The sequence below is a fragment of the Xiphophorus couchianus genome, chromosome 21, assembly GCF_001444195.1.
Source record: "Xiphophorus couchianus chromosome 21, X_couchianus-1.0, whole genome shotgun sequence".
In the NCBI taxonomy this organism is placed as follows: Eukaryota; Metazoa; Chordata; class Actinopteri; order Cyprinodontiformes; family Poeciliidae; genus Xiphophorus; species Xiphophorus couchianus.
This window is the reverse complement of record NC_040248.1, coordinates 1892530-1909031: the sequence shown is the minus strand read 5'-3', so window position 1 is coordinate 1909031 and position 16502 is coordinate 1892530. Positions and strand designations below refer to the sequence as shown.

The 16502-nt window shown below is 39.3% G+C and overlaps 1 protein-coding gene across 1 annotated transcript; it reads right to left on the bottom strand.

The window, feature by feature from the left end:
* Nucleotides 1-664: 664 nt before the first annotated feature.
* Nucleotides 665-16155, bottom strand: cip2a (cellular inhibitor of PP2A). The gene is made up of 22 exons (XM_028004398.1): nucleotides 16010-16155; nucleotides 15689-15791; nucleotides 14933-15080; nucleotides 14733-14845; nucleotides 14080-14174; nucleotides 13912-14008; nucleotides 11990-12112; nucleotides 11578-11723; nucleotides 11435-11510; nucleotides 9596-9835; nucleotides 8981-9143; nucleotides 7682-7829; nucleotides 7427-7526; nucleotides 7236-7354; nucleotides 6540-6717; nucleotides 5314-5388; nucleotides 5102-5212; nucleotides 3335-3531; nucleotides 2250-2363; nucleotides 2077-2159; nucleotides 1529-1668; nucleotides 665-1008 (listed from the first exon to the last, which is right to left on the bottom strand). Exons 2-22 carry the CDS (start codon nucleotides 15788-15790, stop codon nucleotides 862-864), a joined length of 2715 nt encoding a protein of 904 aa, XP_027860199.1. The 5' UTR covers nucleotide 15791; nucleotides 16010-16155; the 3' UTR covers nucleotides 665-861.
* Between the last annotated feature and the right edge of the window lie 347 nt (nucleotides 16156-16502).

Genomic DNA, 16502 nt, shown 5'->3' with positions numbered 1-16502 from the left:
TCCAGACCTACAGCCCCGTCGTCTCCTTCATAGCTCCTCTGGGACCACAGGCCCGTCTCCGGGCAGCAGCAGAGGCTTACACAGCGCGAGCAAACAATGCCACTACTCCGCTCGGCGAGGTTCTCCGCAACTAAGAGTATAAAAAGTAGCAGAAGAACACGGAGAACATCGACAGAACCACATCCAGCCATTGTGGAAAGCTTAACTGATGATCCATGGGTTCTTCAAGCACGGATCCTTAATCGGTTACAGCAAATATACACAGATTAACACACACGACGGGAGCTGCGTCTGCAGGCAGCCAGCTGCGCCGGCGCCATCTTCCATTTACCTCCCGGATAAAGTAATAAATAACAAACTGATTAAACTGTTCTTCTTAGAAAGCTGAATTCAATGCTACAAGCTAAACCCAAACCTGACCTGCAGATATAATAAATTATTTAAAGTGTTTCATCTGCAGCTGAAAGCTTCGATGAAAAAAACTGTAATCAGTTTTAGTTAACTTTAGTTATTTGAGCTAATGATATTGAGAGTAAATTAAATACTTGTTACATTTAGTATTACAGATAAAAAATTGGTATTGGCAGAAAACTGTAATCGGTGCACATGTAGAATTAAAGTTTTTATTATTTATACAGAAAGAAAATTTGATGCAAGGGATTTGTTCTTGACACATTAATTTATTGACTACATTTACATTCAAATATAAACAATAAAAACAAACACATAAAAAGTACAAGTTCAGAAAAAAAGATATTCATTCATGTGTTTTATTGAGTCTAAAAGAGTGAATTAATGTTTCGAATGGAGCTTTGAGTTCATAAGTGTAGCTCCTCTCCCGTCCTGGTGGGGGCGCTGTGGTCAGAGCGACAGGTTGACATCGCTCTTCAACTTCCCGCTGCTCAGGCTGTGGATCATGGCGATCATGGCCGAGTGTTTGTTCAGCTCGTCTTCCTTCTGCTTTAACTTGCTCTCCAGCTGGCTCTTCTGCAGCTCCAGAGACGACGCCTGCCAGAGGTCAAAGGTCAGAGGAAGACCGAGCATCATTAAGCTGCAGATTGGTTTTCTATCAGCAGCTGCTTCTCCTGCAGAAACCTCACAGCTATTGGCCACCAAGGAGCAGGAGGCCATAAACAAACAAATAATGAATAATAATAGATGGACTATTGGTAATCATTAGCATAGCTTTGGATCAATAACAATCATTTGGCCAATAATAAAATAATAAATTCCTCTAGTACTTAATAAACTCCAGCAAATGGTCATGGATGAAAGTCTTCAGTCAGAGGACTCTTCAGTCGTTGGAACACTGACTGCTACTGGAGATTCTTCCGTCTATCCACTGATTTGTGTAGAGAAATGAACTTTCTGATGCTTTGCGATTCTGTACAGAAACTCTGGTTTACTGGAGGCGGCCATTTTAGGAAGCCATCTTTAGCAGATTTGTGGAAATAAACCCAAAACAAAGAAGGGTGCTTGTTTTGTCCGACTGCTAACAGCTAACAGCTATCAGCTGCTAGCCGCTCACCTTGATGCTAACGTCCTTCCTGGCTTGCTCCGTTTTGTTCAGCTCCTTCCTGAGGACGTCCAGTGTCTCCTCCAGGTCTCTCCTCTCCTGGTCCTTCTCCCTCAGCGTCTCCTCTTTGGACCGCAGGTCCGCATGCAGACCTAAAACAAATCAGCAGAAACATTTGAAAACTAATAACTGCAGTGTAAGCCCGTCGTAATAATCAATAAATCTATAATAATTAAAAACGAGCTCAATAACATCCATCTTCATGATTTATCGTTTCTCTCCTATCAAAAACTGGATGATAAAAATCTTCAATCTGCTGTTTTGGTCTCAACTCATAATTCATTTCATTTGTAGTTTCTGTTTTATTTATTTTAGAAATTTAAAATGTCTTCCGTTGTTAAATGTTCATCAGAATTTAAAGTTCATTGATCTTTGAGAACATGTTCTGGCATTTTCATGCCTTTATTATTATTACATTGTCTCAAAACAACAATATTATCGTTTATCAGTTTGTCATGGTGACAGGTTTAGTTCAGAGGTCAGATCGCTGCCAAACTGACCTGCAACGTCGCTGTTCTTCTTCTCTACGTCCAGCCGGAGGGATTTGATCTCCGCCTCTCTCTCCTGCAGCTCTGATGTGATTCTGAAACAGACGGAAACCAAACCAAACTTCTACTTTGTTCAAATGCAGAGAATAAAAAGCAGCTGAAAGCTCCAGCTGTCGGCTTCCTACTTGTCCCTGTGCAGCTGCAGAGCTTCGTGGTTCTTCCTCAGCGTGTCGTTCTGTTTGCTCAGAGAAATGTGAGCCGCCTGCAGCTCTTTCAGCAAACGCTCCGTTTCATTAAACCTGCGCAGATAAAAGCATGTCTGATTTCCAACTGCTGGGAAAACAACATTGGTCTTTAACATGGCAAAAGCACTAAATCTTACCAAGTAGTTCAGGTCTAATTACCAGAGCAAATATCTTAGTTCACTTGAAATAAGGCAAAACTGCGGTAACTTACAAGTAACTTTTCAGCAAGATAGTTTGTTTAAAGTCAATAATTACTTTTTATATCAATATAAAAAAGGTTGTAGTTCCATTGGCAGATTATTTCACTTACAACAAGACATTTTTTACATGTTTAAAGTGAAATAAATTTCCAATGGAATAAGTTTTTTCTCATCAATATTAAGAAATTATTGACTGAAAACAAACTCTTATTTATTGCTGAAAAGTTAGTGATAAGCAGAGGAAAGCAGAGCATCCGAAACGTTTACGCAAGTAAAAGTAAAAAGTATCCGTCCAAGAAATGACTAGATTAGAGTAAAAGAGTATTTGGTAAAAAGTCTAACAGATCAAATTATCAATCATTAATATTCAAAAATTACATCATCAGATGGACCAAAATATCAAGCTAAGTGGAAATTTTGGTGTTTTAACGAATCAAAATCACAATAATTTATACCAGTGACACAAAAATAACAAAAACAGGCAACAGAACATTTTTCCAAATCAGTTTCTTTAATTAAAAATCTTATGAAACTTTAACACAAACTGCAGGTGTGTGTCTGAATCTGGGGAAGTTTTGGTTATAATACGTTTGTTTTTCATGCACTGGGTAGAAAATCCAGAAATTTTACTCGAGTAGAAATACTTTACAATAAAATTACTCAAATAAAAGCAAAAAGTACAGTGGAGTTATTCAAGTAAATGAAACTAGTTACTACCCAAAGTTAGTTTAGTCTTAATTCCAGTGCTTTAGTAGAAACCAGGCCACAGCTGCTTGGTGAGGTTTTGTGCCTCAGGATGCATGAGGATGTCATTTTGCCTCTGACCTGTTGAGCAGGGCGTTGTAAGCTCCTTTCAGAGTCTGGTGTTCCTCAGAGTCCCTCTGCAGCTGAGCGTTGTGCTGCAGCAGCTCCTCCATGTCGGCTCTGGACCGCTCCACCTCCAGAACCTGGTTCCCCAGCTCGCCCTGCAGATCCTCCCGCCGACGCTCCGCATCCTTCAGCAGGCAGGCCAGCTTCCGCGCCTGCAGGAGGGAAACCAGCGAGAGACAAACTGCAGATCTGGAGGATTTTACCGACAACCCAAGAGACGCCGTTTATAAAGTTACAGTCAAAATTTAACAGCAATAATTTAGGTTATTTAGTCTGGTGTAGGAGGAGAGTTTATATTTTCACCATGTTATTAATTCATTTATAAAATGAAACTTAATATTCATTCTATAAATGTTTATAACAGTTTAAAACTTAATATGTATTTAGAAAGATAAATATTTAGCTCGTTAACTATATATCTGGTTTGTAGCTAAATATTTCTTGAAACTGTAACAAATTACTGGAAAGTTAAACCCCAAGTTAAATAACTCAAGTTATTGCTGTAAATCATTGATGGTGTAACAAACAGAACCAGCTGGAGTTAATATTTTCTTAACCTGATGAGTTTGATGACTGTATAGGTCATTCAAACTGTGAAGCATTTATTTACTTTCTTACTCTTTGAACAACCTAAAGGTTTCCAGGCTCAATATCTCAACTAGATCATCACTTATTGTATTTGTGTGAGAAGCTGAGTTAAAGTTTTACAGATTATTTTGTTATGTGGGGAATCTGAGGAGTTTCCTCTTCACTGAGAATGATTTCGTTTACCTGGATGTTCGTTATGAAACAGAATGATTTCGTTTACCTGGATGTTCGTTATGAAACAGAATGATTTCGTTTACCTGGACGTTCGTTATGAAACAGAATGATTTCGTTTACCTGGACGTTCATTATGAACAGAATGATTTCGTTTACCTGGACGTTCGTTATGAAACAGAATGATTTCGTTTACCTGGACGTTCATTATAAACAGAATGATTTCGTTTACCTGGACGTTCGTTATGAAACAGAATGATTTCGTTTACCTGGACGTTCGTTATGAACAGAATGATTTCGTTTACCTGGACGTTCGTTATGAAACAGAATGATTTCGTTTACCTGGACGTTCATTATGAACAGAATGATTTCGTTTACCTGGACGTTCATTATGAACAGAATGATTTCGTTTACCTGGACGTTCGTTATGAAACAGAATGATTTCGTTTACCTGGACGTTCATTATGAACAGAATGATTTCGTTTACCTGGACGTTCATTATGAACAGAATGATTTCGTTTACCTGGACGTTCGTTATGAAACAGAATGATTTCGTTTACCTGGACGTTCGTTATGAAACAGAATGATTTCGTTTACCTGGACGTTCATTATGAACAGAATGATTTCGTTTACCTGGACGTTCGTTATGAAACAGAATGATTTCGTTTACCTGGACGTTCGTTATGAACAGAATGATTTCGTTTACCTGGACGTTCGTTATGAAACAGAATGATTTCGTTTACCTGGACGTTCGTTATGAAACAGAATGATTTCGTTTACCTGGACGTTCATTATGAACAGAATGATTTCGTTTACCTGGACGTTCGTTATGAAACAGAATGATTTCGTTTACCTGGACGTTCGTTATGAAACAGAATGATTTCGTTTACCTGGACGTTCATTATGAACAGAATGATTTCGTTTACCTGGACGTTCGTTATGAAACAGAATGATTTCGTTTACCTCGGCCTCAGCTTGAGCTCTCTGCAGTCGATACTGAGCGATGAGACGGTCGGCCTGAGACAGAGCCAGAGCTTTGGCCTCCAGAAGGTCCTGCAGGCGGCTCTCCTTCGACTAAAACACAAACAACCAGCAGCTGGAAGACGAACTGAACAGGAGATTTAAAAGCAGCTTTTCGTATTTTACCATTAATTCTGATGTTTTGTTAAACTTACAGCAAATCCAGCCAGTTTCTGCTCGTAAACGTCGATGATCTCAGACAGAGGAGAGTCCTTCGTCGGTTCCTGCAGCTACAAAAAAATAAATAAAAAAACAGAACAAGTAAATTATACACTGCAAAAACACAAAATCTTACCAAGTATTTTTGGTCTAGTTTCCAGAGCAAAAATCTTAGTATGTTTGAAATAAGATAAAACTAACTTGAAAGTAACTTTTCAGCAAGAAATATTATCTTGTTTTAAGTCAGTAGTTCCTTAATATCGAAGAAGTGCCACCTCCATTGGCAGATTATCCTAAGTAATTTTCCCACAAAAGTGAAATAATCCACCAATGACAAGAACTTTAGCAATTTTAGGGACATTTGATTTCAAACTACCTGTAACTGAATAGTTACTTATGTTTTTGTTTTGTCTTATTTCAACTGTACTAAGATATTTGCACTAGAAACTAAACTAAAAATACTTGTTATATTTTGTGTTTTTGCAGTGTAAAAAGCTGAAATACTTTTTCTGCTGCCATGTTTTTAACTGAGTGTCTGTTTGTCAGATAATACAGACAATAAGAGTTCAGCGCTCTGACAGTAAAACAACCGATTCTGAAGAAGTTAAATTATCTTCATTAACAAACCTGGATGATAATCAGATTAATATAATGAAAAAATTAAGTTTTTAATTCATGAAGACTTTAAGTTTGGTAGAAAATCCAAATCAGGAACAATGAAAAGTAAACAGGAACAAGTTTTTCCTTTATTTCAGGATTAAAGTGCCTTCATTCATACTCTGACGTTTTTTCCCAAAGGTGTCAAAAAGGTAGAAACATCCATAAAATATCGGCAAATATTGGTTATCAGCCATAAGAGGAATATTGATGTTGGATATCGGTCCAAATATTCATCCATAATTAATTCATTTCATCCCATTTTTAAAAATAATCTGGAAAATTAATGTTTTTGACAGCTAAAGATTTGAGATGTGCCTTGCATTTGCTCTCCCCTTCACTTTGACACCCCTAAATAAAACCGATTCCCTCCAAAGCTGGAAGAGGAACCAGAAAACACCTGCAGAAACAGAAGCAACTCCACAGCCGGACAGAAGTCTGCACTACACTGTTCATAATTTTACTTGTTAAAACATGAAAATCAGGACATTTTTCTCCATTTTGTCACATAAAATCCCATGCAGGTGAAAGGTCGTTGCTGTGGCAACGCCTCCAGAGTTTTTACCTCCATGCCGGTCTGCAGCTTCTCCACCAGACTGCTCACGCTCTTGTTGCCGCTGGAGGCGTCCATCGTGCTGGAGTTCATCCAGGGAGGCGGGACTTCCTGCACAGCAACACGCTTCGCCGTCAGCTCCGCCTCCCTCTGGCGGTACGCGTTGTTAGCGGCGATGCTTTCCCCCAGGCTGGCAGGACAAACACAGACTCAGTCAGCAGCAGATCCTCCAGGACTCTGACAGGAAGCCAAACGGCAGGGAACATTTTCTGTCATTTCTAAAAAATAAGAACTGATTAAAATCCGATCTGGTAAATAAGAAATCTGAGATTTTACTGTTTATAGCCCGACTGCGTGAAGACATTATTTTCATCATGTTTCTTATTAATGTTGAAATAAGCAATAGATCAATTAATCAAATGATAAACTAAAGTGATTTTTCTCTTTCTACCAAAAACTAGATGATAAAACTCTTCAGTCTGGTGTTTTGGTCTCAACTAAACATTTTTTTGAAGGACAACTTTGGTTGGAGAAACTTTATAATTTATTTTATTTATTTATTGTTTCTGTTTTATTTGTGGATATTTAAAAAGTCTTCCAGTACCAGTGTCAAATGTTCATTAGCATTTAAAGATTACTGATCTTTGCAATAACTTCTGAAACAACTGATCGTCCAGTAAAGTTCATTATTGTGACTGGTCTACTCACAGCAGTGCTGGGAAGTCTGGAAGGGGCGTGGCTTCCAGCAGCAGGGTGAGTCCGGTCTGCACGCGCTCCCTGTGGTGTGAGGTCAGAGCCAGAGACAGGGGGGTCACCGTCCTCTGGTCCTGCAGGGTTTAATGAGAGACGCTGAAGATTTAAACAGGAAGTGAGGAGGCCTGGCGGGAGTCGTTGTTCACCTGCAGCATCCTGTAGAAGCTCGTCTCCATGTCCTTCACCTGCTGCCTCAGGCGGCTCATCAGCTCCAGAACCTTCAGCAGAGCTTCTGCACACAACTGGCTGGAAGGAAAACCACAACGTCACGATTTCTGCTCCAGAACGGATCGATTTCAATAAAAATATTTACAGCTTTAATTCACAAACTGATGCAGTGATTAGAAAATAAAATTATTTCATAATAAATATCTCCCTAAAGCGTTTTTCTGTTGACTCACCTGAGGTTGCTACCGGAGACAGGAGGCAGGCAGGTCAGGGGACTGTTGCTATGGCAACAGGAGAGGAGAATTTCTACCTGAGAGAGGCAGAGCTGAGCGCTCACCTGAGAGGACACCAGAGACCTGGTGGCGTCCTGGCAGCAGAGGGGTGGAGCAGGTGAAGGAAACAACCCGATTCCTCTCCATTTAGCTCAAGTTGGTTTTAGTTAGTTGTTTAATCTTGCTAGCTCAATATATAACTTTTGTTTTGAAACTGCTTGCAAACTAAACAGTTAGCTTGGAGTTGAATATTTACTTTGCTAAATAGATATTTAGCTTGCTAACTAAATATTTAATTTAACTTACCAACTCAATATTTAGCCTGAAGCCAAATATTTAGTGTTGGATAAATTGTATTTTAGTAATTATTAAATATTCGTTGTATCATGTAGCCTTGTAGTTACCTTTAGATAATGTTAAATTATATGCTTTTACTCTTTTCCTTCTGTTTTAAGTGATGTTTCTGTGTGGTAAATAAGTTTGATTCTTTCCTAAAGGCCTCCTTTGGGAGAGAGAGGTGACAGCTATTCTCAGGATTTGTTACTCTGCGGGGTTCCTTGGAAGATGGAGGTGTTAGTTGTTCCCAGCTGAGTTTTACAGTCCTGCAAAGAACTCTGCTTTGTTCTTCGTTGCTTTGAAGCTATACAACGTGTCCTGTTTGACGCCGTGCCTGGAGCAAGAAGGATTTAGATTGTAGATAACATGTGTTTAGTTAGTGATTATCATTTAGCGCTGCAACTATGTGAATTGTTTTCCCCTCCACCATTTTAGAGTTGCAGCGCCCCGTGTGGCAGGGTTCCTAAAATCAATAAAACAGAGGAGCGGGAGATGTGTTTTTCAGAGCAGTCGGAGATTTGTAACTGAAAGCACCTCTCTGTCTGCTCTCCTCGCGAGTACAAAAAGAATTTAACTCTCTTGTCTTTCCTATGTTTGTTTAAATTGTTTTAATAGGTATTTAGACCTGACATTTAGCTTACTAATTAATGTTTATTTTGGTAAGTAATTTTTAAGTTGCAGCTCAATATTTTGTAAACTAAATATTGAGCTTTCTTAGTAAATATTTAGTTTAAAACTGTGACATTCATAATGTCACAGTTATTGAATGAATAACAAGGTGAAGATGAACCCCATATTTTTTCTGTCATGACTGTTCATCTTTAGACACATTAATTTAAAAAATGCAAAATTTTAAGGCTTTAAATCCCCCAGGTAGCATCACAGCGCTAACAGACACGCATGCAGGCCGGTGGGTGAGGATATTGAGCAGCAGGGTGCAGACGTGGGTGATGCGGTGGCAGTGTTTCCTGAGGTGAGCGTCTCCTTTTGCAGGATCAAGGCCCTTCAGCAGCCCCAAGGCGACTGGAAGCAACATTTCCACGAAGTTCAGCGTGGATCCAGACACGCTCTCCGCTCCCAGCGACTCCTGGATGCACAGAAATGGCCATCAGGACAGAAGAGGACGGGTCGACTCAAAGGTCCACACACACACAGACAAAGAACATCTTTATTGTGCATCAACAACATTCAGATTTCAGGTCATTTACTGAGGAAGACACAGCAGTGGATTAAAGTAAGAGCTTCAGACAAACTGGAGGGTGCCTATGCATATGCAGTTTGTCCTCTAGGGGGCAGAGTACCACTTTAAAAAAGCTGCTGAACGCATTTAATTTTTATCCTGTTTGTCATTAAACTATTCTGGCCTTAGAGTACAACATATTTCCATACATATATCCATACATCCTAGTAAATAACTAGTAGTAACCAGTTACATTTACTCAGGTACATTTACTTGAACAACTAATTTTAGTAATTTTATTATGAAGTATCAATTTTCTATGTTTCCTGAGTGAAATCAGATTAATAAAGTCATGATACCTCCAGCAGCTCGGTCAGCAGCTGTAGCGTCTGCAGTGAGCATTTCTCGGCGCCCTCCACAGGCGAGGTCAGCCACTGCACCAGAGCCAGCCCACACTCGGCTTTCCGGCCCCCGTTCGCCTCGCCCGTCTGTCCGTGGCCGGCGGCTCTGAGTTTGGCGCCGGCCGGCCGGAAGACAACCTTGCAGAGCTGCGAGCGCAGAGCTGCGACGCTGCACATGGACAGGAGGAGCTGCAGCACCTGCAGCGACACACAGGCTGCGTTAAAGGGGCTGCATCATGTTTTCCAGACACATGGAGCCATTTTATAGCACAATCAAGTAAATATTTTAACTTTAGTTATTATGAAAATGTTTCATGTATCAAATATGATCTAAAAGAAATCTGACTTCCTGATTTAGCACCTGAAAATTGGGCCTCTGTCTCTTTAAGAAGCTCCTGCTCTTTCGGAAGCAGTTTTCTGGAACAAACTTCTAGGAAACTGTAAAACTGCTGAAACACTGAGTTCCTTTAAATCCCACCTGGTTAGAGCTGCTTTTGATTCATAACTGGAATACTGACCAATATGCTTGATGATGGTTTTTGACTAAATGTCATATTTCCTGCTTGTTTCATAACTGATTATTAAAAGTAGTTGCTGCCTTGTTGCTGAAATGTTCTATGAAAATGAACCTGACTGCTCACAGCCACACATTCCTGCTTTTTAAAATATTTGATTTGGTTGTAAAGGAAACTAAATTAATGGGTTTATTGGAATTATCAAAATTGAGAGAAACAATTCCCTCTGCATTCGTTGAATCTACAGATGGAGAAAGTCACAATAAAACAAGATTATACATGATAAAAACCTGAAACATTACATGCATACAGAACATAATGAGTGATAAGCCTCACATCTGGACCACAAAGTTCCTTTCTTCAATTTTCTGCTATAAATCAACCAACTGTTTCTAGGTATTAAGTTCTTGTGGGAAACATTATTCGCTGCTGCATAACGACTCTCATTCAACCTGAATCCATCTGGAGAAAAACAAAGTCGTGTTTGATCAGGAAAACTTAACGTAAAGGTTTCACTAACTATTTACATAATCACTTTATGTAAATAATTATCAATGCTTAATATTTATGTGTAAAGGTGGTAAAGTATAAGCAAGTGTTTTAAGATAATATATCTGCACACATATGAATGGTTTTATTGCTTTAGACCGTTTTTAGATGCATGTATCAGTTGTTGTTTTTTAAATGAAGCAATTCACCACAAACTGTTTCCTGTTCTGATGATTCATGTCTGATCAAATTAAAGCCACGAGAGCAGAAAAAGTGTCAACTGATGCAAAGGCTGAGATAAGAGGCCTGATGAACAAAGTGTCATTCACAGATCTGCCTTGTCCAGAACGCAGCTGCTGGCGTTCTGACTAAAACCAGGAGGACAGAAACATCAACCCGGTCGGTATTTTATAAACCACTGAACGGATTGAAGATCTGCTGCTGCTGGATCAACCTGCCAGACCTCTCAGGCCCAGAACCAAACACGGAGAAGCAGCATTCAGCTTCTATGATCACGAATCTGGAGCAAACTACCTGAAAACTGCACAACAGCTGAAAGTCTGAGTTCCTTTAAATCAAGGATAAGAACTTGTTTTGAAACATAATAAATGAAACACTAATCAATATTTTCATATGTAACGACGGCGCTCATCAAAATGTAACGCTTCAATAACTGACTGTGCCTTCTATGAATTTGTATTTTTGCATTTTTCTGATATAAACTGAAATTAATTGTTGTTGAAATGTGCTATACAAATAAACTTTCTGGACTCAGAGTGTCTGTCCGTCTCACCGTGGCTGCCGAGTCGGCGTCTTTCAGGTGCAGCAGCCCCAGAACCTGAGAAACGCAGGCTGAGAAGTGCTGATACCTGGAAGCAGAGAGGCGGGTCAGACAGGGCGGCGGGGAACGTCTGGGCCTGAAGAGATCAACTCCACCTGCTCAGGTAGTCGGCTACTTTGGGGCTCTTCAGCAGGTCGACGAGGAGGTCGACGGAGTACTTCCTGGTCAGCGTGCCGCCGCCGTTCACGATGATGTTGAACACCAGCTGGAAAGTCTGATGGATGTTCTTCGCCTCAAAAAGCTGCAGACAAAAAACATAACAAGTTCCAGGTGTAAACAACCAGAAGCTTTTTATGATGCAGACAAGAAACAGAAACAGGAAGCTGAACTAATAAAAATAAGACAGTGGGACAATTTCCACGCATTCAGATAGAACAACATTTAACCAGAAACGACTTTCAGCTGCATCATTTATCATAAACCAAACAGTAAAGGATCCAAAAATACCTTAAAATGAGTAAAACTGGATTTTATTTACCTTAGAAAATCAGAAGGATTTCTACTCACCTTCTGGCCAACCTTCTCGTTGAGAGTCAGGCTGGCCAGGATGGACAGCGTGAAGATCACCACCGTCAGGCTGTTGTGAGCCAGGAAGTTGATCAGAGTTCGGTACAGCTGCCTCACGTTCTCCTTTACAGTAAAAATAAGTTTTAAAAATACACATTTTACACACATGAGGAAACCAAACGTCTAAAAACAACAGCGAGGCCAGTTCTTCTTCCAGATTTACACATAAATATAAAACTAACTGCAGCTAAATCATCAATGATCTTCTCAAAATGCGTCTTAAATTCCATGAAAAACATTTTTTTAGCATAAATAAAAACATTTAACATCTTGTTGTGAGCTTGGAGTCTGTAGGAGAGCAGAAAGTTTGAATCTGGTCTCCCTTCTAGATATCTTCATTAGAGAGGCACTGATCTACTTTTTCCACCTCCAGTACCGACACCGATATCTGAGGTTTAGTATCAGCCGATAAATTGACTTAAAATGTTTCTTTTTTTAAACACAGACATATATGTAAATACTGAATTACACATTTATTTAATGATTTACTGCAGCAGTACAGAACATTTAGAAACACCAATAGCTTCACAAGTTCGGTCAAATATGCAAAAACAACTTTAATTTGTTCAATCAGAGCAATTAGGAATAAAACAGCCAATTTAAAATAAATAATAAAGAAACAAACTGACAAAAACAACAGGTTGATCACGTTGGTCAAACATGTAAAAATAAACTTCAACAAACTTTTCTAATGCTTCAGAAAGTAAAACCAGGAATAAAAAATATAATGTAAAATAAATAATAAAGCATGACGTCACTCAGGGCATAGAATTAGACTGAATAGATCTGCCCTGATGGATCAGAAATATTGTCACCAAATTGTTTTCAGGGCCAATGCAGATATTAATATCAGATCTATAATCTTTATCGTCTGTTTGGGTCAAATGAGTCGATCAGTTCAGTTTTCTGTTTCCTGTTAAGTCTTATGAACTATTACATCACATCACATGTATTTGGCATTTCGCTAAAGAAATGTTCTATTAATCACATTTTTATATAAAATTATTAATTAATCTGTTAATCCAAAAAATAATCCCTACATTCAATCCAGCAGAAATGCCTGAGATTTTTTCACATGTTGGTATTACAAGGATTTTTTTTAGCTGCTTTGCAACAAACATTCACTAAAGAAATGCTGTTATTGCATTTTAGCCAATAAAATGTTTATTTCCTTATTTGCATTTTAATGTATGTGTTGGTCTGTCACAATAAGCAATAAATCGATTAATCTGTCCAGGTCAATAATTTTCATTTGCACAATGTGTTGTTTTTCTCTTTCTACCAAAAACTGGATGATAAAAGTTTTCAGTCTGGGGTTTTGGTCTCAACTCAACATTTTTTAAAGGATAATTTTGTTTAATTCATTTTATTTGTTGTATCTGTTTTGTTTAATTATTTTGGATATTTAAAATGTCTTCCAGTTCCAGTGAGAAATGTTTGTCAGAATGTAAAGTTTATTAATCTTTTAGAATGTTTTCTTGCATTATTATGTCATTATTACCATTATATCAGTTGAAAATAGTCTAAGAACAACAATATTATCGTTTATCACAATAACTTCTGGGGCAATTTATTGTCCAGAAAAATTTGTTATTGTGAAATTTGTGTGAATTTAAGTGGTTAAATGAAAACATATTATTTTTTTTATCATGGGAGTGTTCAAAGGCCAGAACTACTGCTGAATGACTCAAAGTTCACCAGAATCATGTTGATAAAATATTCTGTGGTCTAAAACAACAGAAGAGGAACTTTCAAGAAGCGGAAATGATTGTTTTAATCTGTCGTGTGAAGCTCTATGCCAGCTGTTCTCACAGTTTTGTAATATTTTTAATCCAGAAAGCTGAGCGGCGCTGAAAGCTCACCATGGACTTGATGTGGCTCTGCACTGACGGGTTGTCCCGGCAGAGGTTGGCCAGCAGGCCGAGGCACGGCATGACCACGTCCTCCTTCTGCGACTGGCTGAGGGGAAACGGTGATGACGAGATTAGAAGATTATTGTTCACGTTTCATCGTCAGATTACGGCTCTTACATGTTGGTCAGGAGAAAACCGATGAGCTCGCGGATGTAGTTTGAGAACTGGAAGGTGCGAGTGTTGTACGTCAGTTTCTGCAGCACCTGGAGACACTGAAAAACAAAATTTAAACCATTAAAATCACAACATATGGAGAGAGTTAGTGCCTGAGACAGCAGAACAGAGACACTCTGACTCTACGTTAAACAAACACAATAAATAAAATTAGAACTCGATGCATTTGAACTTAACAGGTTTGGAATATTCCAGCTTATTTTGGTGAACCGTTTAGGTCAGAGGTCCCCAAAGTGCGGCTCAGATGGTTTCTTTACAGCTCTGCAGATCTACTGCAGTTTGACTGCAGAGCAGAGCTCAACGTGCTGACATGCTAATTTAAACAAGTTAAAATGGTAAAAGGTAAAAAATGGCCACTTTAACACGGAGCTTCTACAGAGCTGACTGTGAGTCCCTCTTGATTTGCAAAACGAGAATAAACTCTGTTTACGCTAAACCTGCTTTATGATGAAATCTAAAGGTGTAAAAACCAAAACATGAGTCAAAATAAAAACAAAATCAGGTTATTTTCTCGTTAATATGTTAATACTTTAAGAAGTGTTGAATTTTAAATGTTATTTTAAAAGTTTCTCCATGTTGCTGCCGTTTGTCTCTACCTGCAGCACCAGAGGATCTCCAGGGGTGTTGCCATGGTGATGGATGACAGCAGCCAGCGTGCTGGTCAGGTTGTAGCTGCTGTGGAGAACTTCCCGACTGGCGTCATCGCTCCCTGAGAGAGGAGAATGAAACGCAGCGATGCAGAAAGAGAGCAGGAATCAGACCCGAACAGACCCGACCCGGCTGTGGCAGAACTCACCCAGCTGGGCCAGCAGGGAGATGATGGCGTTGGTCAGGGCCGGACTGGTGCTCGGGTTTCCTGCCAGCTCCACCAGCCCACTCACACACTCTGTGGGTAAAAACTGACCCGAGGACAGCAGGCCGTCACATTTCAGGCCGGAAAGCTCCTGAAACAAAAACAGCAGCTCAGAAATCACAACCAAAGGTTTTCATCCTCCTGCCAGGTCTCATTTCACCAACATGGTGCCAGCGATTAGAAGCAAGTTAAGATTTTTGTAGCAACACAAACAGAGTCCTGGTTTGAAACTGATCTGATCTGTGCAGGGAGCTGAAGATCAGGTCCATTTGAAAACCTGGAGCTCATCACTAAATAGAAAAGGAAACAAACAAAAAGCTGCTCAGTAGTTATAAAAAATAAGCTAATGCACTGATAAACATTGAAACTTTATGTTGATCCTGCATAAATTCAGCAGGACAGAATTATTAAAAACTACAATAACCTTTAAACGAACAGCCGTAACTGGTTCATCTGTCACAGATGTCCTAGGTGACACCATCAGTGGCTGGCAGCTCTGCTAATCCACCTCCTTTGCTTTTGCTGCTCCTCTTTAAATCTACTTTAACATGCTGTGACCATGAGCAGAACACTTCCAGAACTATGAAGCTATAAAACGTATTTGTTTTCTCTCTCTACCTTGATAAGAGACGTGTGTGTGAGAGTGTGTGTAGGTATCTGACTCAGAGAAAGTCCAAAACAATCCCCCTTAGCTCTCACCTCCACCTGTTTCTGCAGCTGCGCAGTGTGCTGAACGGTCCTGCTGTCTCTGTACTGCTGGATGGCCACCAGCAGAGACTTTAAACATGTCGCTATGTCCATCCTGTAGGAGGAAAAACCGCCAGTTAAAACGATTTAACAACCAAAATTCTACTACTCGTTTCAACGAGCGTCCATCTTTGATCCTTCAAGCTGCTAACAGTCTGTGGATTACCCTACATTTTCACAACATAAGACGAAACGAGGAGTGTAGTTAAATAATAACTATATTTAATGTGTTTACGTGTCACAGTAAATCTTTGTGTGCTTGTTTCTGAGTACCTGGGTTGTCAGTTTTTTTTTTCTGTCTTCGGGAAACATCAACAGTCTCCCCGGCAGTAACGTCCTCCCGCTTCTGCTTCGAACTGGGAAGGAACGAACCATGTAGGGAAAAAGGGGGGGAGACCGAGCTCACTCATTTTCACTTAAAAGTCTAATTTTACTTCTATTTGTTATCAAAGCCAATTATATTCAAACAATATTATATTCCACTGAAATCTGAATTATTATAATGACTAAAAACAGTTTTGTCCTTTAAACTAAAGCCGTTTTTTGGCAGAGCCCCCCCTCTCTTTTCTGTCGTTCAGTAGGAAGGAAGTACGTAACATGCGGAAGTGTAGCAGCCGCTGACGTTAAAATGACTTAATAAAGTTTGAATGAAGCATAAAACAAAACAAACTTAAGCAAAAAGCAAATGATTAAAAATGTAATTTATTTACAAATTAAAATGACCGGAAAAAGTACAAGTAATTCAATTATATTACGGTAAGTCGTA

Coding starts and splice junctions, on each gene's coding strand:
- cip2a (XM_028004398.1), bottom strand. CDS start 15,790: ATGGACATAGCGACATGTTTAAAGTCTCTGCTGGTGGCCATCCAGCAG. Junction 1,669..2,076: donor GAAGAACAGCGACGTTGCAG/GTCAGTTTGGCA, acceptor GATTTGTTTTAG/GTCTGCATGCGGACCTGCGG. Junction 1,009..1,528: donor GGAAGGACGTTAGCATCAAG/GTGAGCGGCTAG, acceptor GACCTCTGGCAG/GCGTCGTCTCTGGAGCTGCA.